The sequence below is a fragment of the Pieris napi genome, chromosome 9 (assembly GCF_905475465.1).
Source record: "Pieris napi chromosome 9, ilPieNapi1.2, whole genome shotgun sequence".
NCBI lineage: Eukaryota > Metazoa > Arthropoda > Insecta > Lepidoptera > Pieridae > Pieris > Pieris napi.
The window spans coordinates 12,909,424-12,933,132 of NC_062242.1; the positions used below are offsets into that span (position 1 = coordinate 12,909,424).

Below are 23,709 nucleotides of genomic sequence, written 5' to 3' on the forward strand. Positions count from 1 at the left end.
TGAAAAAATCCATAAATTATTTTATTAACACTAATATTATAACAAGTTGTATTATGTACAAAATTTCTAACTTCGTTTAGTGATTTAATGTGAAGATAACACTTTTATCTAGGTAGTTGTTTCTTTTTGATATCCGTTGTTAAAGAAATATAACACAAAATTATATAATACGTTGATAAATTCAAATTCCCTTTTATAGATATAATATTAGTCATCAGCTACGCATATTGATAAAAGATAAGATACTTTTACGGAAAAATAATAATTCACATAGAATCGTGTGATTTACATTCGAAAAATTTATCACAAAAAGTAGAAATAATCTGTCATAAGTTTTTACTTGTAATTAATTCACATTACTTTTTAATAAAACTGAGCTTCGCCCGTTCTAATTCAAATCAAAAATATAGACAACATCCCCCTGTTTCAGATTGATTCAAAAAATAAATTGTATTATTACTTTGAAAGATTGTAATGTAAATCTAATTGAAAAAAGCGCCATCTGGTAGTTGACCTAATTACATGTATTCTACGACAGAAACTGGGTCATCGTCTATATTGTTGAATTTCTATTAACATTAGTAGTTAGGGTTTTTAGCTAGATTAATATTTTATTAATTTTCAATGTTGTCACGATATGGAACAAAATGAAATGTTAATAATATAAAAAAATAACGTTTTAAAGCAAATTCGATAATCGTGTAACTCCTTAGGAGCCGTCATTTAACAATAATGTTAAACGCAAAATTTATTAAAAAAATACTTATAATGTATTAAACTTTGAGTATTTCTTGAAAAACTTAAATGTTAGAATTTTCATTTTCTCCTAACATTGCATTAAGGACTTCAGCGTGGGGCAGCTAACATCAAACAATCCCGCTTGGACGGAGAGTGTGAACTAGGGCCCGTATCTTTAACGTGACTCAGATCCGAATCTGGCGTCGATAACTGAACACGATTGACTGATAATTTGTATAGAAAATGAACTTTTTAATACTTAGGTACTAAGTCAGATCGGACATCTACGTAGCTTTTATGTTTGATTGTCTGAATTCTATTTTGAAATATCCAAACAGATTCAAAGGTAAGTCACGCCAGATATGGGCCGAGGCTTTAATGTTAGAAGCGGTTTCCGATTCATTAAAAAATACGTTAAACTAAAAAACCGGTCGTAATATTAAAGCCCTAACCGATCTTTAAATTTTGAAATAAATTTGAATTTGCGAACATACATCTAAATTCTTGTAAATTTGACCATTTTTGAAATGCAATTGACGTCGAACGACAAGCGACGCCCAAACTAACGTTACCAACGATTTACGACTAAATTCCCTAACACCTGTTATGTGTTCTCTATCAAGTACATTTTATGAAAACTACATTTATTTACAATATCTCTACTGTCATCTAACCTGTACATTAATTGTATTTACTTTATCCGGGTTTCCCTCTTTGGTTGTGAGAATACGCCATCTGTTATTACAAAACCTCAACTAAATAGCAGTGAAGGTGTTTCATTTCATGTCTGTATTCTGTTTTGAACTGTATTTCGCTGTCCTATCACTGTCAATCAGACGACTCTGATATAACGTTAACATAGTACAGGATGAATACAAGTTTTATCGAACATTAACGAAACACCATCACTATTTAAGCGGGACGTACATTAGAATTAAACGAATTTGGTCACTTTGGTGGGGTTTTTATGGGAGTCCATTATTAAATGCAACATTGTCACCACTGACTTTTCAGACGAGACTTTTTCTCCACGACAATTTTTCGGCATAGTTTTCGTTTAGGTATTAATTGCAGAAATTGAGTTCATAACTTATTTAGTGGCTGGCCAACTAGCCAGGCGCAATTCTAGATATTGCTTTAAATTATCGACAAAAGTTGATAAGTACTTGAAGTCCTTGTCGTGGAGAAAAGGCGCTACAAATAAATGTATTGATTAGTAAATTTGGTTCTCTGGTAAAAGATATCTCGATCACAACATGTCGTCGTCTGGGTTGTTTTTGTCGTGGATTTCTTGTAATTTCTGTTGATTCTTGATTTTCTTCATCTGAGCGTAGATGGAGGCCGCCTTGTAGTTGATCGGCCCATAATCCTTCAAATCGACATCGGCGTATACAAAATGGTCCTCCGGCCGGAATGGCTGTGCAAGGGAACAATAATTAATATGTAAGTATATATATACCGACAGTAGCAGTTTGAGTTGACTAGGCCCTAACACGTAGACAGAAGCCGCTTTTCTAGACTATACCTTTTTAGGGTCGTCATAGAATATAGTGTAGTCATTGAAGTTTATCGCTTACGTGCGTAGATAAAGAAGTCATATTAATTTTTATCTTCAAGGAGGTTTTGTATCTACACAAATATAACTAAATAGGTAGTTATCATATTGTATCACGCATATATTTCTGGATTATCAGTATATAATATGTTTATCGATAATAACGTATATTTATTAGAATTTTATCTAGTAGATAATTAATTATTCACAAGAGCCTCAAATCATTTATGAATCTAATCTAAAGTGATTGTAAAATAAAATCGTTGATCTTTAAAATGATTATTGGATATAATATAACTATTAAGATAATTCGTGTAACAACTTGCAATTCATGCAATAAATACTATTATTCGGCAACTGAGAAAATATGTATAAGCCTAAGGCAACACTATTTTATATAAAAACCAGTCCATTTTAGATTTAAGAGTTAACATGTATTTTTTTAAATTAAAGTACACCATCTAGTTAATAGAGATGGAATAAATATAAATAAAGAGCAAATCATTACGTTTTAGACGTATCTATTATATTACATACATGTACCAAAGTTTAGAAAAGTTTTCTTTTCAGGCTTTTCAGCAAAAGACCTGTGGTCGTCATTATAATTGAGACGGGTTTTAACGATCATTAGTATATTTTAATAAAGCGCAAGTTAAGATAAAGCACAGAGCACGAAACAATTTGGAAAAATTACCTTTTAGTAAATGTACGTGTCACTCTTAGCTAAGCGTCCCTAGAAAAAAAAACAAAACGTCACAACACTGTTCATGCCTTTAGCGGTTTAATACAGACATCCTACATGAGTGTTCGCTATCGATGTTTGGAAATTATTTTCGAGACTACTTTTGAATGAGGCTCTTGCGAGTTAAGTACTGCTTTAGGATGTACTCACGAAAAGCACGATCCCTAGACTCACCTTAGACGTCGATTTCGTTAAACTTGAGCGTGGCGTACTCGCTCCGGGGCTGCCCCTTCCTTTGACTACTGCCTACACTATTCTTATGAGCACTGTTAGTGTCTTTGTTAGCGCTATCGTTACTTATAGAGTACGTGTCGTATAAATGTCTATTAGAATTGACGGTATTTTTAAATTTCATATTATGGTTTCCTAGCGCTAAGTCCGCGTACACTAATTTCTTATGTCTAGGTTTTTCCTCCCTGGAGTTCGAGCTGTACCGCTCGGGCTCTATGTGCCGGGAGGAGTCGGATATGTAGTTGCCTTTCAGCAGTTGGAGGTACGACTTCCTCTCGGAGTCGTCGTACTCCGGCTCCGGATAGTCCGGCTTCTCGTAGTTGTCGTACACTCCGACGCACGACAGCTTCTCTCTCAGACTTTCCGACTTTTTTAAGCGGCTCGACCGCTGACCGTTCTTTTCCCTGCTCCTGTTGAGCGTCTTCGTGTAGAACTGCGTGTCCGCGTGTCGGTATATCACGGGACCTATCGTGTTGTTGTAGGATCGTTCCTGATCTACGGGGATGCGTTTGTCCACTCTGATCGGCTGGAAGTAGCAGAAGCTGTGGTGTTTCTGCAGAGGGATTTGGAAGTTCTTTTTGTTCTTCCCTTTTGGGGCGATGTTCGGAAAGTGATTCCGTTTTTGTTGAAGGTACTGGTGTTGGAGGATGTTAGTATTCTGAAATGTACAACGAATGGGTTAGTCACACACAAACAATGCTGAGGCGAATGAAAAGCGTCTACTATTTACCTGGTCTACTTCACTACTCATTACGCTACTAGTTACGGAATTGCTACGTTTTAAATTTCTCTTTGGCACCGGTTTCTCCGCGAGTTTTGGTATTTGTAGAGTGGTCGGAGTTATCGCTTGTTTCTTTGGCAGTCCGACTTTGTTAATGTTTTGCTCGTTCAATTGGTTCACCACGGATTTTACTAAAGAAGTTGAGGGTAAAGTCATCAACATCCTTTTCGGAGTAGCTCCGACAATATTTGGTTTAGTGAGGTCTGTTTTCTTTTCTTCATTGTCATCTTCGTCAGAACTATTCTGATCCACAGTTTTATTTGGTATAACATTATCTTCTTTGCTTTTCTTAACTTGAAGTGTGGGAAACTTCGATAATATGTTCTCCTCAGACTTAGTGCTTCTGATTGGAGCGTCTACAGTATCAAACGATTTGATAGACATGGTATTAATTAACGGCATGGACAAGTTGACGTAAACATGATCTGATTTTAACGGCGATGAAAAAGGTGTTATTTTAGTTCTAGGGGCTGGTATCGGCCTATCGAGGGACGTAGCGGATGCATTTATTTCACTTCGATCCAACGTTTCCTCGTATACTTGGATGGAATCTGTAAGATTCTCAAATTTCTCTACTCCGCTTATGTCAGATTTAAATTTCATTAGAGACGGATAGTTTTCGTAAATGTTATCGTTCGTTTCATCTTTGTCTTTTCCTTCTCCATTTTTACTATTATTATTAATTTCATTAAAGTTTTCTCCATATTCTGTGTTTGGATAAAATCTTTCAATGTTTCTCTTCCTCACTATTCTCATAGATTGAAACTTCGGTTTTAGCTTTACGTTTCGCGTATTCAAGGAACAAAATTTCCTCGATTCTTCCCCCATTTCTTCATCGATCGTGGGAAATTGTTTGAGATAAGTGCTAGGCATCGGCGGGAGATACGGATTGAGTAGAACGGTCTTTTGAAGAGGAAACATCTGTTGTATGGGCGACAGAACCGGTATTCCGTACGTGGACAATGAGTCCGACGGACTCAGCGGACACGTGACGGGGTTTTGAACGAAAGGCGGACAGACCACTCTCGGAGCGAACGAAGGGTTAGTTGTGAGTTGCTTTTGTAATGATTCCACACTCATGCCTTTTCTTTTGTTAGGTTCGACCACTCTGGGTTGTATGGCTTGCACGGGCTAAACAAGACAACATGAAAGAAAACAAATGCAAATTAATCAATGAAGCGACAAAAAAATAAAAACATGCAAAAAGAAAATAAAAATATATCAACTACTTAAAGTAAACGAAAGACGTGGTTGCAAATTATTTAATAATGTCTTCATACTGAACTGAAAGCACAAATCTTTGGTTTTAATTTCTATTAATAAAATGGCAAATTATGAACATTACAAAGCCACGGTGAAGACTAGAACGGTGAACACAAAGAATAGGAAAGGAATAGTACCTTGTTGGGTGGTTGTTGTAATCCGTGGAACGGCAGGTTCTCATAGAGACCGGGGTTGTCCGTTCCCAGAGCTCCGTTGGCCGCATTATCTACGCCATTCGTAGGAGGGCCTTCGAGACAAATAATATCATTTTAGATTATTTTAATAAACCAACAGAGTCAACTTATCGGGGCTCTAAGTCTGCGATTTCGACTTATCGGAAATTTTACCCAAAAATACTATTTACCATCTTTTTGGAGGGTAAATAAAAAAAATTAAAATATATTAAAATATAGATAAGCGCTGTATTTATAAATAAACTTAATTGCCTGAAATAGTAGGGAAGTATTTTTGTAAATGTGTAATTGTCGTATTTTTAACACACTGAAATTTGGGTATAATAACAAATTGTGTAAATGTTTCAAAAGGTTTACAAAGTGACCATATATACGAATGGCGGGCAAGTACTCACTGTCGCCAGGCTTTTTCCGTTTCCTCGTGTTTTGCTGCGTCTCTTTGAGAGGTTCAATTCTAGCGCTTACGCACATTCTGTCAGGCCTTTTGAAGGATACGACTAAAACATGCCATTAATCAACAAAGAGCGACAAAAAATGCAAAATTATTCGAAGCAGACATAAACAGAGAAAAGCGGCATCAAACTACGAGCGGTGTTGCATACCAAGCGAGTGCATTAGAATTTGTCACGTGTCGGTGAAATGTAATGGTTTATGAAAGTATAAGAAATAAATAAGTGATACGCAATATCATCGTGTACGGTAAAATGTCGGCTTAATAATTGATCAAAATATCTACCTCCTTCGGTAACGATTACGTTCGGAGTTTCGCTTTGAAACAGAGATCTTATTCTTTTCGGTCCACAACTCTTATTGATACTCATCAGAGACACGGCCCTCTTGTTCGTTTTGTTGATCTTCTTGTACTTTCCGGCGTCGTCGTCTGACGAATCGCTTTTTCTTCTGAAGTTCTTAAACATCCCCGCTAGCGGTCCCCCGCTCTTCTTAGAACGCTCAGTCCTAGGCTTAACTTCGTCGTTTCTCTTTCGCTCTAACAATCCTAAGTCGCTCTCTTCGTTTCGAGCCGGTCGAGCTCTTTGAAGTCTGGCGGGGTTTTTGGGACTCAAAGTGTGGTTCGAGTTGACGTGAACGAGCACGCCGGGCTTCAGAGGCCACTTGTTCGGCGACGAGAGAGGCTCGACTCTGTCGTTCTCGTCGTCCGCTACGGTCTCCGCTTCGCTCCCGTCGGCTCTGTTCGCGTTGATCGTCGCCTCTAACTGCGACAAGCTGGCTTGCAAGCTATTTGAAGATTTATCGTGAACTCTCATCTCTAAATGTGGGTTCTGCGAATCGACCAGTCTGGTCCTATCGGAGGTCTTCGGGCCGAAGGACAGATTGAGTCGCGGCGATAAAGCGGGCAAAGCTTGCGATATTATGGACTGCGCTATGGACACCTCGTTTATACAGCTACCGTCCGGACTAGTTGAACAAAATATTACAACGTTAGAATGGTAAACTGTGAAGATGATGACGTTCGGTTAAAGTTAAAGTAATACGATCGTGTTAATAGAAAGCATAAAGATATACTAAAAAATAAAGTAAGTAAAACATAAAAGGATGTCGATATAAACCGAGGTATAGACTACGAAAGACCTACAATACATAAATAGAATAATTAAACATACAAATAGAAGAATGCTTTCAAAGAATCATGCAGTGATCGAGTCAGTCTCCTAGAATGTAAATCTACGAAAATCTCAAACAAGGCAAAACATAAGTGAGCTTCGACGAGAAAGCATTCTCCAGCGAAATACTTGTTAGTTATATACCTGAGTTGTTAATGGTTGTCAGTCTTAAGACATCTGGTGTTAATGCGGTTAGGAACCTATTTGAGGAAACATTCGATGTGAGTATATCGGTTTATATATAATTCATTCGGTAAATAGTGTCCCAAAAATGTTACTTTAGTGTTAATTGTTTAGAGTTAGGGTTCTATCATACGGTTAGGGAAGGGTCACTCCAGTTTAATGCTTTAATTACAATACAATTATTTATTATTCATTTAGTTTAGTCTTTAAAGCGAGAGTGCTTTTTTAATTTAGAACTATTTTTACGAAATTCAATTCATTTTTTTTACGTTTGCTTTATAAAAAATACTTATAACATTATTTAAATTATAGTTTTTCTGGAAGTGACCATAATATAGGATTACAGGTCTCCCACCGGCAGCTCACTCGGAATCGACTCTCCACATAAAAAAAGGTTAGTTTTGAAGCAACGGAGTCGCGATCGCAAGCGAGGCACCGACGAGGAGCCCGGAGCCATGCGTTCTACGATTAGTCCTCAACGAATAGCCATTGGTCCAAACGCTCAAACGCACGCGCACCAAACGATAACGAGACCTTTAGAATCGGGGAGGCATAGACAACGTGTGCCAAGAATCTGCTCGGACCAAGGGCGCTGAAAAATTTTATATACTCAGGATACATACGATATGTCATACTTTGTGAAGGGTTAATAACGAAAATGTCGACCCACAGAATACATTTGATCGCACTAAATTATCTTTCGTGTCGGTTGAGCCGATATTTTCATTATTCAAACTTTCACCGATACTTCTACCGTTATAGGAAATATATAAAATAATGTCGAATATTACGATACATAGCGAAGGCCGGAAAAAAAAAGAAAACTTACTTCTCTCGCTCTTCCAGCTCGACTGGATTATTGTCTAAACGTTAGTGTGAATCCAACGTGTGGGTTGGGTTGTTAGTGGGCGGCATCCGGGAATAGACAAAAGACAATTTTCATTAGCAACACTCACATTGATAAGGATTATTAAAAACATTGAACCTCGTTTCTGAAGGCATTTTTATAATTCATATTAATGTACGGGTTTAGATTTGTTCAAAAATCTTTAAATAAACGAACGTCTATTTGAGAAAAGACTACGTTCGAAGCGATTACTTTGTCCCGAAACAAACACTTGTGCATTATAATAAAATATATTCCATAGAGAGTTTTGAGAGTAAATGACTCGAGAAATGAGGTATTTGCACAACACTGACACAGATCGCCAAACAGGAGAGTTAAAAAGACTTACACTTGGATTTGGCCCTCATGCGTCGGCAGATGCAGATAATGATAATGCACAGGATCACGGTGATGAGGAGCAGGGCTAACGCGATTCCACCGATCAGGAACAGTTTCTGGCGATCGCGCCACCAAACCTTAGTGCCTGCAATTCATCGCAAATTATGTCATTTCAAATGCTAAGCTAAGTCCCGGTATTCGTAGAATTAAGACATAATGTTTAGAATTTTAATTCAATATACACTTACTATAACTATCCAAGTTGGCTGTGAATTAAGAAAAAAATAGATATAAAATTCGGTTTTTTGAAAGTATATAATTAAGTAATTATTGACAAAATGATGGATTCGTTTAAGTAATTTTTATTATTAAGAATAATCAACGAGTAGTAATAAAGTGTATGCACGCAACAAATTCATTTCAACGCTGACAGCGCCATGGCTTATATGTATCGCCAAAATGCATAAGAATGATTCGGTGAGTGAACGAACAAATGAGTGAATGAGACTGACCCATGACGTCCCTCTCGCAAGGCCTCGAGACGCCCACTTCGTTGGAGGCGACGCACAAGTACGTCCGGTACACGTCCACTCCGGACCGCAGACGGAGGAAGCTCTGAGCTCCTTCCGACCAGATCTTCTCGTCGGTCAGCGTGTCGTTGTCGTTCTTCAGCTTCCACGAGAAGGAGACCTTAGGAGGTTATCGGTTCGTGAGAAATACTTTTTCGACAGATACGCTCGAGAATGCAGACAGACTAGAGAAAAAATGGGAAATCTGACCTCGGTGGGGTTGGCGTGAGCCGTGCAGACCAGCAACTGCTGCCCGTCCACCTCCTGCTGCTTGATGCCGCATTCCGGGACGACTGACGACATAAAATCAATTATTATTATTATTACTTTATATAGCGAACGGCTTCCTGACGTTAAGTGATAGGGCTCCCTAGTGCGTTGGCTTGTAAGAATTGGGAAGCTCTTTTCTTGAAGTACGAAGAAACGCTCAGTTGTGGAACGACGAACGTCGAGGTGATGCGGATAGTATTTTGTATTCAGCCGATGATGAAACTCAGCTGCAGGAATTAGCATCTCTTCGCAACCCCAAGGGATCAAGCCGCCGTAGCAAGCAGCTAAAAACGACTGGTCCTCGACGATTCGAACCCCGCTCTGCATTGAATATCAAGCGAATGGAGCCCGTCCTGGGAATCTCCCGCCCAGAGGTGAGAACAGTTTAGCCTTCCCTTCCAAAAGAAATTGAACGTCATTCGATATCTCAAGACTCAGTGTGGCTGTGGCTTTAAGGAGAGTGTCTCCGAAGAGGGTCAAGAAGTCAAGGTTATTTCACCAGGAGACGACTTAAAAGGAGATAAAAGGATTCCAGTCGAACGTCAACGTCCTCTACTCACACATGACGTCCATGAACACCGTAGTGTTGACCGCTCCGTGCCTGTTGTAGGCCTCGCACACGTAGTTGCCCGCGTCCTTCCTCGCGATGGGCCCCAGCAGCAGCGTGTTCGACGATGACAGCACTAAGGAGCGGTTCGAGTGCTCCTTGGCCGAGCTCTTCGTGAGGTGCTCGCGACGCCAACTGTAGCTGGGCATGGGGAATCCCCTGAAAAGAATCGGATGGATTATGCCAAGGGAACGAGGGCACGGAGGAAACTGACCTATGAGTTCACCCAATTTTCGGGTAATATTTAGTCGACGGTTTGGTTTAATACTTTGTCTAGTGAATTACAATCGAAGCTAAGAGATGGCGCTTTTACTATTAGCGTCGGTTTAATTATTGAGCTTCTTAGCATGAAAATATAACTTTGACTCACTTCGCAGAACACACGACTTTGGCTGGAATTTCGTTTTCGATCACCGAAACCACTTTAGGCATCACCGTTATATTTTCCGGTTCATCTGAAAATAGGTTTAAAAACTATTAATTGAATTAAAATATATTTTTTTCTTTAAAGTGAGTTGTAAGCTAGCAAAATGGAAGATTTCGCGCGTCTGCCCTACCCGCTCAAGGGAATTTGTTACGGTACGTAGTATGTGCAATACAGTCAGATAAAATATTAATATTTAGTTTACTTACTGAGTGCCAGATTAACCACGTGAAAAGTGTAGCCCCATACCTCACCTGGGCCTACGTGTATTTTTTTGTCAGAGCCGAACATTATCTATACTAATAAATATAATAAAAATATAAAGCTAATATTTTATTTAGTTTGTTTGTAATATATTTGTATTTGTATCATACTAATATTATAAATTCAAAAGTGTTGTGTTTAGTTTTTGGGAACGGTTTTTATTTTACTCGTGATAATTATAATATTATATCGAGCGCTGGGGCTAAAAAGCGGAATGTTCTCGCCTGTAGTTCGCGTGAGATGAGACGGACGATACAGTGTTTCTCGGAACAAAAATGAAATAAATGCCAAACGCTTTTTATTTCAATAACTCGTAAAATAAACAATATTTAATAAAATCACTAGTAACACCTTTCGGCAAAACTAATGTGCTGTAATTCAAGCATCACATACTTAGACCCAATCAAGTCTACGATTAGTGATTTTGGTTAGGGCCGGTCATAAATAAATACTGAGTTATATTATGCTAATTAACAACAGCGAAGGGCACAAAGGGCACGAAGGGCACTCACACTCGACGGCGAACTTGGTGGTGGAGTTGACGGGGGGCCCGGCGGCGTTGCGCGAGGAGCGGCACGTGTAGCGAGCCGTGTCCGACGAACGGGACAGAGCCCCGCCCGGCCACGAAGACATGTTCCAGTGCTGCAATCGTTATTTCACATTGGACTACTTTCAATGGGACGGGGACATTTCATTCTCTGAGCGCAAGAATGCCTGCTCTCACAGTGGAAGTAAACGTCGCGAGAAAACCTGGTATTTTTCAAATCGAACAGTCGACGTCATGTGCGCACAAGAGTCTAATGACCTAGAAAATAGATTCAATCAGAAAACATATACTTATATCGGGCCTTTATTATCTATTAGGATTATTCGTGCTTATTTCGTAAACTTTTTAAAAGTTTATCGGCTCAAGCGTTAACTCAAGTTTACACGCGTCTCACCAGCGTAGACTCGGTGGCCTCGAAGTCGTTCCTGTTGACTTGGGGAGGGATCTTCCGATCGACGACATAATATCGGTCCGTCTTGGCGGGGTCAATGATCTGTCCGTCCTTCAGCCATTGGACGCTGCACAGAGGCGCACATTCCACCGTGCACGACAGGGATATATTCTGGAACGGATTTTAAGAAGTGAAACAGCCGAATTTTAAGTAACTTTGATAATTACAAAAAACTCGGAAGAGTGAAAAAAGAGAACAAAAAAAGTTACTTGAGATTTGTATAGAGCTCCGCTGTAGTGGTTCATCGCGTATTTGAAACTAGGTGGCGCTGAAACAAAAATTGTAAATAAGTTTTAGTCCGTATAAAAAAAATGAGAACCGAGTCTCGCAAAAGAAGTCACCCAAGACGTCGACGTTGACGAATGCGGGCTCGCCCTCGCCCCCCGCGCTGACCCCTCGGCACGAGAAGTTGGTCCGATGGTCCAAGGTCACGGGGTCGATGGTCCAGTTCTGGGACACGATGTCGCTCACCACGCGCCCGCCGCGGTGCCATCGGAATCTGAAGACACGTATACGTACAGTTCCTCAGAAAACTTTTGAATACTTTGGATTTGTTCTATGCATTAATATCTATTTTAATGTAATTTTATTAAGTTCATTTCAACATTTTTTAGTAACATATATATTTTATACACAAGATATTTTGATCACAGCTTTCAATAGTTTTCACAAAGTTTCCCAGAGTTCAAAATTTACTGTAGTTATAAACTACCTGTGGGCTTCAGGCCTGCCTTTCTCCTGGATGCTACAGCTCAGCACCAAAGACTTGCCCTTCACCACTCGCCAAGGGGAGTAAGTCAACTTGGCCGCTCCCGGAGGGTCTGTAACACAATACTTCTATAGGGCAGAAAAGGGATACTGGATTCTAAAAAAACCTGTTTATTTATAAACCACGACAGAGGATGGCTAAAAGCTTGCTTCAATGTCGACTCACAGTTAACGACGAGCTCAGTATTCTGACTCTCGTTTCCCCAGCCGGCGTAGTTCTTGCCTTTGCAGGAGTAGTTGCCGTGGAAACTCTTGGTCGTGTCTTGGAGGAGCAGCATTGAGGGGTCCACTTCGTTGCAGAGGTTGTCTGAAACGTGTCCGTAGATGGATAGGAAGCAAATAATTGTACAAATAAATAAATAATAATAGCAAATATACAAATTTTCTTAACAAAGCTGTCAGTTCCTACTACCGAAGATGACGATATTATTATCATATTTCTTATCAAATGACCACCCGCTATTACTGTAACCTTGAGTTAAATGTGCTTAACTAACATTTTATTAATAAAAACATATTTAGAACGTCTATGAGATAAAACAAATTTAAAGATAACGAATGAAGCACATACCGTCGGTCCCGTTACATTCGGGCAGATGCTTCAAGATCTCTCCGTCCAAGTACCAGATCACCTCATCCAGCACCGAGGGATTTCCAGAGACCACCTCGCAGGTCAATGTCACATTCTTGTGATCCGTTTCCAGAATTGGACTCTCTGGATTCATTATTAGACGAACTTGGGGCTTGACTGGAATCATTCGTATGGTGTTTTTAGAGTAACAGTAAAATAGCATAAAGTATAACTTTACGGTTTATATCCCATTTTACACTTACATAGTACGTTCACGCTGATTATTTCCTCAGTGGTCCCGTTGCCCACGACGTTGGCGAGCAGACAGGTGTAGTTCCCCATATCATCTCCATTAGCATCGAGAATGATCAGCGCGTGCTGGTCCGTGCTTCCTCCTTGGTAGTGGCTCGAGTTTACGTTGAGACGCTCGCCATTTCGATACCTGTAAACAATTGGACCTGAGTAGAATATACAAGATATTTTGGCTAAACTTTATGGTTTTGATAAAGTCGTAACACATTACGCATCCCGGTGCTATTGATTTCTAACAGGTACGGTAACCTTTCTCAGTCTAACTTTTAACTTTTTTGAGAAGCGGACTCACGCTCTAGGTGCACAATAAATAATGGGAGTTTCGTCTTGTTCACATCAGAAGCAAGGAATGATCGAGTCACTCGCTTAAATGTCATCATAATAATTAATAAAAAATAGATATTTTTCAGAAAAGAGTGAATCACGCGCAGCGCGAAGAGCAACGTAATGTTGATATTAAGAAATTTATCCTTATATGTTAGCGACTAATATTTTATTGTAATTTTTGTGGGTTATAACATTAACAAGAGACGTTGTATAAATTTTGAGTAACAGAGGCCGGGGGAGGAATTTTGTTTTTTTGTGAAATCACACAAAAGAATTTAACAATCCGTCGATTTACTGTGCAAAATCGTGCCACAGCCGAAAATATACTTTTAAAATAGTAACCGTTACAAATCTTAAGCAAAAATAGTAAACATTTTTATGTTGCAAACAAGATACCCAAACTAAATACTGTGAGTCTGTGAACGAGGTTTTAATCAAAAAAAATTTGATGAAAGCTTCGAGATAAACTTCTGTCGCCGTTTATCTTTGCTGACGATAGCTTTGAGGTTGAAGTTTGTGGGATTAAAGTTTAAAAAAATATCACAGAGGTCGAGTTTCCCCCGAACGACTTCAGACGATCTGAAAAATCTTCTATGTAGAGATAGCTATCTGATTACAGATTATCTTAGCAAGTGCAATTGTTTATTCAACAGTACAAGGAACACAATTGGTTAAAACAAACTCATACTTTTTCAGTCATTTGCCATTCCACAATTTATATATATATGATAGTGATGAAATATATTCAGTAGAGTGAGGTAAAATAATAAATAGGTACCTACGTAATAAACTAATTATAAGTACCTAAAACATGAATTTTTCCCTAGGTTATACTTTATGCAAACTGTATTAGCAAAAGCAAAAGAGATTACGTTGGAAATTCTAAGTTCCGCTAAAATACGTTAGAGATTAAAAAGCCTAATGCCACGTGAGAAATTACTGAAAAGTTCCGCTTTTATGGCCTAGGTTAACTGGGACTTAACATGTTCTTAGTTGTAAAGAATACTTACTGTAATGTGCTCAGTTTGAAACTTTAATATTTAAAAGAAAATCCGTACGAACCTCGTTACACGCGATTTATGCAGGGATGTCATTAACTAATGTACATTGAATGATATATGTACTTTTGATTTTGTCAGACGCTGAAAGATGTGACTACTCAGTTCTCTTATCTCTCTTATCTAATTAACTAATTAGGATAAGGGTTACAAACGTTCATTCATTTTTAGTGGTGCCGGTATTCCTTACATTATGTCCATTTTATAATATTACCGTCCGATATTAAAATGTTAACATGTTTATTGTTTTCTATCAGGATATTGCATTAAGAGTACAGACGATCAACAGAGGTCGGCAGCCCTAACGATGCATGTGTTGTAATACCGTACATACCATACAACTTCAGTGAGGGATGACGGATTGCTCTCATATTCGCTCTTGAGTAGGATCTTGGTGCCTTCTACTACCGTTATGTTGGGCGGGCCCACGTGAACGATCGGCGGGTCTGGAAGTATTCAATAATATATTATTAACACTGCGTCTAGTGACTAGATTAATACGTTCGGAAAATAATAAACTAGAGTTTTACTCAATTGTGAGGATGTGGGTTCGTACCCTGGCAATGTTCAAGCAAAGATTTCTTTATACCCTTTAAACACTCACTCGAAGGGTAAAAAGATACGGACAATATCGTGAGGATTCAAGGAAAACCAAACAAATGACAGTGTGGGTAATGGCGAAGAAGGTTAGGTGAAGTTCAATTTTAGGCCAGACCAACGGTTGTGACGCCGCCGGTATGTTTTAAATAATAATTTCTTTATTGTATTTATTTTATATCCTTTGTTAGTCGAGGAAAACATTTAAGGAGCACTAACTTTCAACATAGCAATAGACTCAGATGTATTTTACATTCAAAAATGAGGTATCTTAGGGGTATTTCACGTCATATATCGTCTACACTTGGATTAATCTTCCACAATAAAGTTATCAAAGCTTCATCGATGTCGTTTAACTTACACCAAACTTCTAGTTCCCTCGTGGCATGAATAGGATGATCATTGTTATCTCTCATGGCGTCGTTCACAGCTTTGCAAATGAACCTGCGTCCGTTCTCGAACCGCGTCGCTTCGAACGTCAGATTGGACATGGTGGCCACTGTGGTATCACTCTGAAAATTTACAATCATTTTACTGATGGATTTTCTTGAAATATAATAATAGGATGGCTTTTATTGTTGCCAGAATTGGCCTAGTGGCTTCACCGTCCCTCTTTCAACCCTGAGATCGTAGGTTCGATCCTCGGTTGTGCACCAATGGACTTTATTTTTATGTGCGTTTACCAAAAAACTAAGGTAGGTGTTATAGACCACAAGCCTTTTCTGAGGAAAGTAATTTACCCCATACACCTATGTATTTCCACAAAAAATGTACGGCATGCTGGAAAATGTTATCTATTTGTGAAGTACTCTCAAGATCATTTAATTTTATGTTGTTTCATATCATCATCACCTATATGCTAATCAGACATATGTTTAAAGCTTACCGATTCCATTTCCTTTTGCTGCGATACATGGAACAAAATCAAAACATCAATAAACTACATATACTTTAAGCTGAAATCAGTAGCAATATTATTTTATTGAAAGAATTTACTTCTTTAAAAATACACCGATGTTTTTTCCATAAATATTTTTGCATTTTCTAACTTTGCCTTAACCAAAGCGAAACTATTTAAAGAACTAAGAACAAAATATCTCATAACTTTATCTTAGCATAAAATGGAAAACAAAAATCAAAATTCTGTTCCAAATTCTTTGAACTTATAATCCTCCTTAACAAGATAAATCAGAAAACAGTTTCTCATTAAAACTAAATATATTCAACAGCTTCGAATGATTCAAAGTTAATGTATTCAGTACGAGTCTATCTTTACGAACACATAATGCGAGAATGAATAATTAATATTCAAAGGGTAAACGAAATAAAACTAAATGGAATAAAACGCTATACTTAGCAAATACTATAGGAAACCTTAAACTGAAAAATATAAATCCAATCCTTGAATTTCTGTCTGAGACACATTTAATAGAGAAAAATGTCTAAAACACGCTTTAAACAGAATCTAAAAATAAAACTTTGCGGGAAAAGGTCGCAAAAATATGGTCGGGTTATGTTGAGAAAGGCCTGAGTGGAATTCGGCTTGGGGCCTCCGCAGGAAAGTTTAAAAATAGGGTTAATATTTGGTTACAATTATGTTTTCCCCGAGGGTAGTTATATACGTACATTACTTAATAATATTAACGTTTGCCTAAGCAAGTTCCACATAACACATAATTAATGATTATATAAACACTTTGTAACAAGTTATTATTAACGCCTCTGTAAGTACATATGTATGGAGTTTTAAAAAGGGCATTGGGTTAATTTATGCCATAATGAATAATAATATAATAAAGATATAAAATTAATATTATTATAAGATTGTATTATAGAAATATTATATTTGTAGGGGCTCACGGTTTCATTAGGAGCCCTTAGATTTAAAATTCAGTTCGCAAAGGCAAAAATCCTCGACTTGAATATACCTTGAATGCAGAGTGCAGCCTACTACAGGAATCGTATATTTTAGGACTAGTGAAGTATATCAATTATCGATATTGTGGTTTTTTGTTGTTAATTATGGTTAAATATACATATTAACAATAATTGTATTCTTACAAATAGTAATTATCATGTTCATAATAAATTTAATCCACATATTTCTCTGAAGTTTAGGTTGTCTCATACTCTAAGAATAATGTTTGCCTATGCCTACTTTATATACAATCTTTGACGTCATGAAATTATCGATAAGCTACAATCCCTCTCTAGCCCTTTAACGAAGGCAACAAAAACTCGACTCGAGTAAAATGGTATCCAATTAATTCTATAAAATGTTGAAAAGGACTCCGCAACGGGAACTTACCTGCGAGTGACTTTAATATTTCAACGCAAATCTTTTAATTGATATCGACGAATCTATTTCAGTGCACTAATAATTATCGGTTAGCAAGTTAAGTTAAATTCATTTAATTTAATATTACCCTCACACTAAACACCTACGAGAAAAATAGGAAAGTATATAAAAATTAAAGGATGGCGCTAAACGTGCACCGAAAATTGTCGAGTGAAATAGAAATAGGCCATAGACTATAAGCCATCGCGTGCCCTTTAGCAAAGAACAATTCTTATGGTGATACAATACTTCATGGAACTTTGACATAAATTAACATAAAATGACGGTAGCTGTCGCTGTAAGTGGTTTTATACAAATAAAATATTTCTTGCGTGGTTTTGCAGTAGCTGTGTTTGTTTCGACTCGGTTATTTGTGATATTCGGTATATACAGTTTAGTAGGCAAAGTTAATGATTTAACTGTTGAAGCATTTGTTTCTAAACTACCCTCAAATGTCCGCACTAATATAACATAGCGTTTCAGTTTAATTATCATGTTAAGTTGTTACTAAATCAATTATATAAAAGTAAAACCACGTGACAGAAGAGAGTAATTCAATTTAACCAGCATCTCTAAATAAATAAAAAGCGAAATTTAAAAAAAAATACAAAAGGTCAAATTACGGAGATTAAGAATAAAAGCTCATCGCAAAAGAAAAAACTAAGTAATAAAGAAAATTAAACGCGAAGCGGCTTTCAAATTGTTCTCATGGAATAAAACAATTTTACAATATTTGAGTACAATGCTGGACACAAACTGAGTGCCAATGCTTTTTACGTTGTTCTGGTTGGAAAACTTTTGCTTATTTTCATCTTTTTAATAGTATTGTATTCCAATGCAACTCTCTCGACTTTTCTTAATAAGATTTACATCGTATATATCTACTAATGATAGCTGTGTACATATATAAAAATGTCTCGCATGTCTCGCTAAAACTCGAGAACGGCTGGACCGATTTGGCAAATTTTGACCTTGAAATATTTGTGGAAGTTCATGGAAGGTTAAATGAGAAAGATGTATAGTATGTATCGTAATAAGAAAAAATATAAGTATAGTAATATAACGTTTTGCTATCAGATATATAGACAGAAGATTGATTTGTAAATGTCGTTGAGGTTTTTATTGACTGTTACTGTATGAGTATATCCTTAATTTGTAATTGAAGTCCTAAACCGTTATTGAGGAACATTTTTGAGTATGCCACGTTGATTCCAGAATTGTTTAGGTTTACAATTACATTTGTTTTATTTAAAACCTGTTTGCAGGAAGTCTGTCCATATTAATCAATGTTACAAATATGTTTTAGTTAATATTTGAGCTGGTTTAAAGTTGTGATAATCGTAAAACTTTATTTACCGGCGAGTGGAGGAAGCATTGTCGGTAGGAATTATAATTTTTTAATTATGTACGTCGTTAACGAATTAACGAGGAATTCGTTTCATTTGTGAATTCCCATTGCTTTTGCTCGCTTTTATTAATTAAAAACAATAATTGAGTGATTCTTAAATTATTTTCGCTTATAATAAATTTCTGCTATTCATACCCGGCCTGTGAGGATTTCGAGGCATATTTGGAAAGAGCTTTATATGTCAGAGATAATGTAATAAAAGAACACGATGTCATATGTTTTATTAAAATGGGAAAACCACGCAATATCATAGACATCTCACAGCGGTTGAATTGTCAATGTGTCAAAGACAATTTCTCAGTAGTGCGTTCAGTTTACTTGCTCTCTGATCGGCGCCTGACATATTTGAAAAAGTCTAAATGTCAGACGACAATAATGATAACTATCTGATTAGTATAACTCGCTTCCAATATGCGACATATATGACAAAAGAAGACAGATAAATCTTGATGCTTAAAATCGATATTGGCATTTACTAACATATAAAGAAAAATTATCAACGTAAGTCTAAATATGATCCTATGCCCCTTTGAGGGGTTACATGACTTACCAACTCATTCGTATTCTTTGATATGGAAATCCTTAATTAAAAAGGGTTGTAAATATTTTGAAATGAATATAAACCTTTGTTTACCATGTTTAAATGTCAAATTAAAATTTAAATAGAAGCTTATCGCAGTAGCTATAATTTAGATCTCCATTTCAATGATAAATATTTATTCGCCATTACAAAGCTAATTTAAGATAAACTTTCGTTTGAACGCTTTGTAATGATTATAATTAACATTCTAAATAGTTCATTTTATTGTAAATTGTGAAGGTTAAATAATGATTAATCTTTAACATAGGTCGCCGACAAAGTTAAAATAAAGACCGGTCTTTTATGTATTTGTAGTATTACAATTCATTCGGCCAGAATTCAAGAAATTAAAATAAACTTTTATTAAACGCGATCTTTTCTACTAAGTTATTAATACCTGAAACACAATATCCAAAAATTACATCTATAAACAGAAATCTAATAATTTTCTCTTTCTATTTCCAAGTACCTTCCATTAGTGTTGTCAACCTGAACCCTTCTGCCTAAAGTACACAACCGTAAATACATTCATTTACGGGAATGCTTTATGATCTCATTACACAAGAGTTTAATTAATTCCTGTTTTAATTACTTTTAACTTTGATTTAAAAAGGATAACATTGCGTTAATTACTGGTCGCTTAACTAGCGGATGGCTACGACTTGGTTCATGCGAGGCAAGTGATAGACTCCACGATTCCACTTCTTCGTTATATCTTGTGTAGATACATTTTTATAGAATGCCAATCTTGTTTCTCATTCAAGTTTTTCATGATTTCATTAAAAACATATTCATTTCAAATTAATACTTATTATTCTACCGCCATTTCATAGGATTTTTTTATACAAATCGACGGAAACTGTGCGCTTCATGTTTATTAAAACTAACCTTTATCATAAAAAAATAATCAGTTTAAAAGCTATTTGACAAAATAATTTCAGGTTATTTATTAGCAGTTATGATTGTAAAAAAGCATGCTGCACGGCTGTGGGTGTTTGCATATTGCATTACGATGTATTTAAAAAATTGCTTCGGCATGGCTATCAAACTTTTCTAATTACCTCTCTAGAAGTGATAGATCACTACCGTGTAATGCTTTCAAGTGGAAGGTGATTACATTTTTAAGGCAAGCTGCATTTATAGCGTGGGAGAGTATTTAGACGATAAGTTTGACATCAATTATAAATGTTCTTATTATTATGACATCGTGATAATTAATATGACATTTTTATATGGATGATTGTGCGGTTTTTTATTATTAATTAATCTGAATATACCACTATATTTGCAAATAAGTAAACGTTTTATTATTATTTATTATTTAGCTTAATTCGTCAATTGAACCTATAAAAATTGTTTATATTAGTTGTGCGATGTTGATTTAGAGCATTCTAACAAGACATATTGTTTACAAGCATGCTAATAATTGCTTAATTGTTCAATATAATAGAATCTACCTTAATCTAATTGCATAGTACTTTGCCTATTAGATGAATAAATACCTTCAATGCTACGTCATCGTCGATTTGAATATTTTGTGGCCATTTTGTGTCACGTAGCTGACGTAAAAAATATGTTTAATAACTAATAAGTTATTTTACTTCCATACACTTTTTAAAGCATAAACTCAGTGACACTTCATATTTCATACTGTCAAATAGAATATTGCACCGCTTTCACTAAAGTACTCATCTCCCTCTTTTCATCACAGCGAAGACACTATTTGACAGAACAGTACTTTAGTAATAAGCTTCTAAGAAGTTCACGTGAATCGGTATTTATTAAATATTCAAAGCTTGCTTTCATATTATATACCTTCAAAGATATTTAATATATTTTTAATCCACATTCATTTGTTAAATGTTAATTAACGGCCAAAGTAAAAATTAATAAAATACACACAAAGAGCAAAATTAATTACCCGTTAATGCTTTTAATATATTCTCATAAAACTGTATAAATCTGTCAGTGTGAACTTAGTGACAGAATGAAAAATTGCTAGCTAATATATTGAGCACCTGGCCATAGAGATAATTGATGTGGCTCTAATGATATCGAAATAAGTGATTTATGCCCTCATTATTGCATGCAGCTAAGCTGTTGCATTTTAAACGGCTTTATTAAACCGGATTAAACCAGATAATGACGTTAGTTATTAGCTATTTCGCCTACGAACTTGTAATTTCATAACATAAGCAAAACTAAACAAGCTACCTACGTTTAATGCCGAAGGGTGAATCTTATTATGTATTTAGTTGTTTCGTTATCCTACTATTAACAAAAATGATATAAAACAACAACAATGATACTAAATATATAGCCAAGGATGGCTAATGCATAATATATATAAAAAGGAACATTTACGAAAGAAAAAAATCAATAAAAATATACATTTAACTTATAATAAATTATAAATATTATATACATTTAACTAAGTACTACCTAAGTAATACCTAGTTCAGCTGTGTTGTGTGATGGTGTGTCAGTGAGTATGTGAAGGTGTGTCAGTGAGTATATGTGGGGTGTGTGGTATTAAATATAAAGGAAACATTTCTGGAGATAACTTATTTTTAACTGACTGAAAGAGGAGGTTAATACATAAAACAATGAAATAATCTGCTTGTAACTTGAAGTTTTTGATTACACAATCTACGAGATTAACTAACAAGGTAAGTTTGAGTCTAACTTCGATAGCTTTGCGATGCTTTGCTTTGTTTATCAAGCGAGAAAGTTAATTTAATTTTTACTCCAACTTAAATCGTAAGTTTTCTTTTAAATTTCTTAGAATGTAACTAAGAATTAATTAATCCTTTGTGTGTATACTGACCACTACAAACTATCACTGAATATTCGCATTTTATATATTGTGCAATAAGCATGAATATAAGAATATTCAGTAATAGCAACATATCCAGAAAAACTACATCTGCGTCTCGACCTAAATTCAATTTCCCCGCGGTATATTTTAATTAAAGACATCGCAACGTGTCAGGTATTGGTTAGCGAGGACGTCACACATACAATTTACCAAGCTAAGGTTTAGGTAATTAATTTTAATGGTACATAAGACGTAAATTGCCACTTAAGAGAAGGCTAAAGTGAAATTTTAAGTGGATCCAAAACGAATGTATGAAGTATGCAGACGTTTGAAAACTTTTGTTTGAAAAAAATAGAAAAATTATTAATTGAAAATTACATTAAGAATTATTTGTTTGGAAAATATTTATATCTTCTAAAAGACAATGTGTGGTTGAGTTGCAAGGTGTACAAACAAAAGATGGACCCCCGAAGCCTGGAGGGGACCTTCAGGAAAAACCAACGTGGGAAGACCACAAAAGCGATGGACTGACATAAAGGTTTCTGGGGAGAAATGGACGACGGAAGCAAAGAATAGATCCAAATGGAAAGTTCAGAAGGTCCTTTACCCAAAAGAGGTCCATACTACTGAACACCAGATAATGGAAATAACTAACCCATCTGGTTTGTATTTTTTATAGTATTCAGTTAAAGTGGCTTTATTATTATTAATAGAAAAAGTGTTAGCACTCTTTCTCTTAAGGAAAAGCGTTCCAAACTTTTGTACACCAATGGATAATAATTGTTGTCTTGATTAAAATATGGCTAAATGAAAAACAAATGTCTCTTAGCTCTTATTCTGTACATTTTCCACTTTTCAAAACCTAAATGTAACTCTCTTACATATAATACTTCAGTACCAACAAAATAGAGTTCCTAAAAAGATCGGATCGTTTCGCAAATGACTGGTGATTTCGCGTTTATTCACTGAGATGAGATACACTTGGACGGTTATTACTGGAAAAACTGGAAATGGGTAATTTACTCTTAAATCTAACAAAAACCGGCGCAAGTTATGTACTTTAACAACACGAATACGGAAAAGCTCTAGGTACCTTTATCCAGGCGTTAGAGTAACTTTGTAAGTTTTTAAAATAATAGTCACTTGTATGTAGTTTTCTTAAACACACGTGACAAAACATACAAATCTTTTAAAATGATATTTCGTCAGATTTTATCTTAACCATAACCTTGTAGCTAAAAAAAATATTTAACAGATTAAGACGCG

At 36.2% G+C, this 23,709-nt stretch overlaps 1 protein-coding gene across 15 annotated transcripts in view; it reads right to left on the minus strand.

The window, feature by feature from the left end:
- LOC125052239 (hemicentin-1) overlaps positions 1-23,709 on the minus strand; it is a 193,334-nt gene continuing 169,625 nt past the window's right edge. The window contains exons 8-32 of one of the 15 annotated variants that reach the window (XM_047652934.1): positions 16,186-16,203; positions 15,661-15,811; positions 15,037-15,148; positions 13,269-13,447; positions 13,006-13,182; positions 12,601-12,741; positions 12,379-12,487; positions 12,008-12,165; positions 11,876-11,934; positions 11,610-11,777; positions 11,181-11,310; positions 10,351-10,435; positions 9,934-10,139; positions 9,314-9,396; positions 9,047-9,224; positions 8,783-8,800; positions 8,545-8,679; positions 8,139-8,160; positions 6,241-6,920; positions 5,900-6,001; positions 5,448-5,557; positions 3,997-5,178; positions 3,210-3,924; positions 2,988-3,026; positions 2,079-2,155 (exon numbers count right to left, since the gene is read on the minus strand). In XM_047652934.1, the coding sequence (XP_047508890.1) occupies positions 3,211-3,924; positions 3,997-5,178; positions 5,448-5,557; positions 5,900-6,001; positions 6,241-6,920; positions 8,139-8,160; positions 8,545-8,679; positions 8,783-8,800; positions 9,047-9,224; positions 9,314-9,396; positions 9,934-10,139; positions 10,351-10,435; positions 11,181-11,310; positions 11,610-11,777; positions 11,876-11,934; positions 12,008-12,165; positions 12,379-12,487; positions 12,601-12,741; positions 13,006-13,182; positions 13,269-13,447; positions 15,037-15,148; positions 15,661-15,811; positions 16,186-16,203 (4,917 nt within the window). In that variant the 3' untranslated portion in view covers positions 2,079-2,155; positions 2,988-3,026; position 3,210. Of the gene's footprint in view, positions 2,156-2,987; positions 3,027-3,209; positions 3,925-3,996; positions 5,179-5,447; positions 5,558-5,899; positions 6,002-6,240; positions 6,921-7,270; positions 7,327-8,138; positions 8,173-8,544; positions 8,680-8,782; positions 8,801-9,046; positions 9,225-9,313; positions 9,397-9,933; positions 10,140-10,350; positions 10,436-11,180; positions 11,311-11,609; positions 11,778-11,875; positions 11,935-12,007; positions 12,166-12,378; positions 12,488-12,600; positions 12,742-13,005; positions 13,183-13,268; positions 13,448-15,036; positions 15,149-15,660; positions 15,812-16,185; positions 16,204-23,709 lie in introns of those variants that run through there. The other 14 variants (XM_047652931.1, XM_047652932.1, XM_047652935.1 and 11 more) reach the window with 14 other exon arrangements.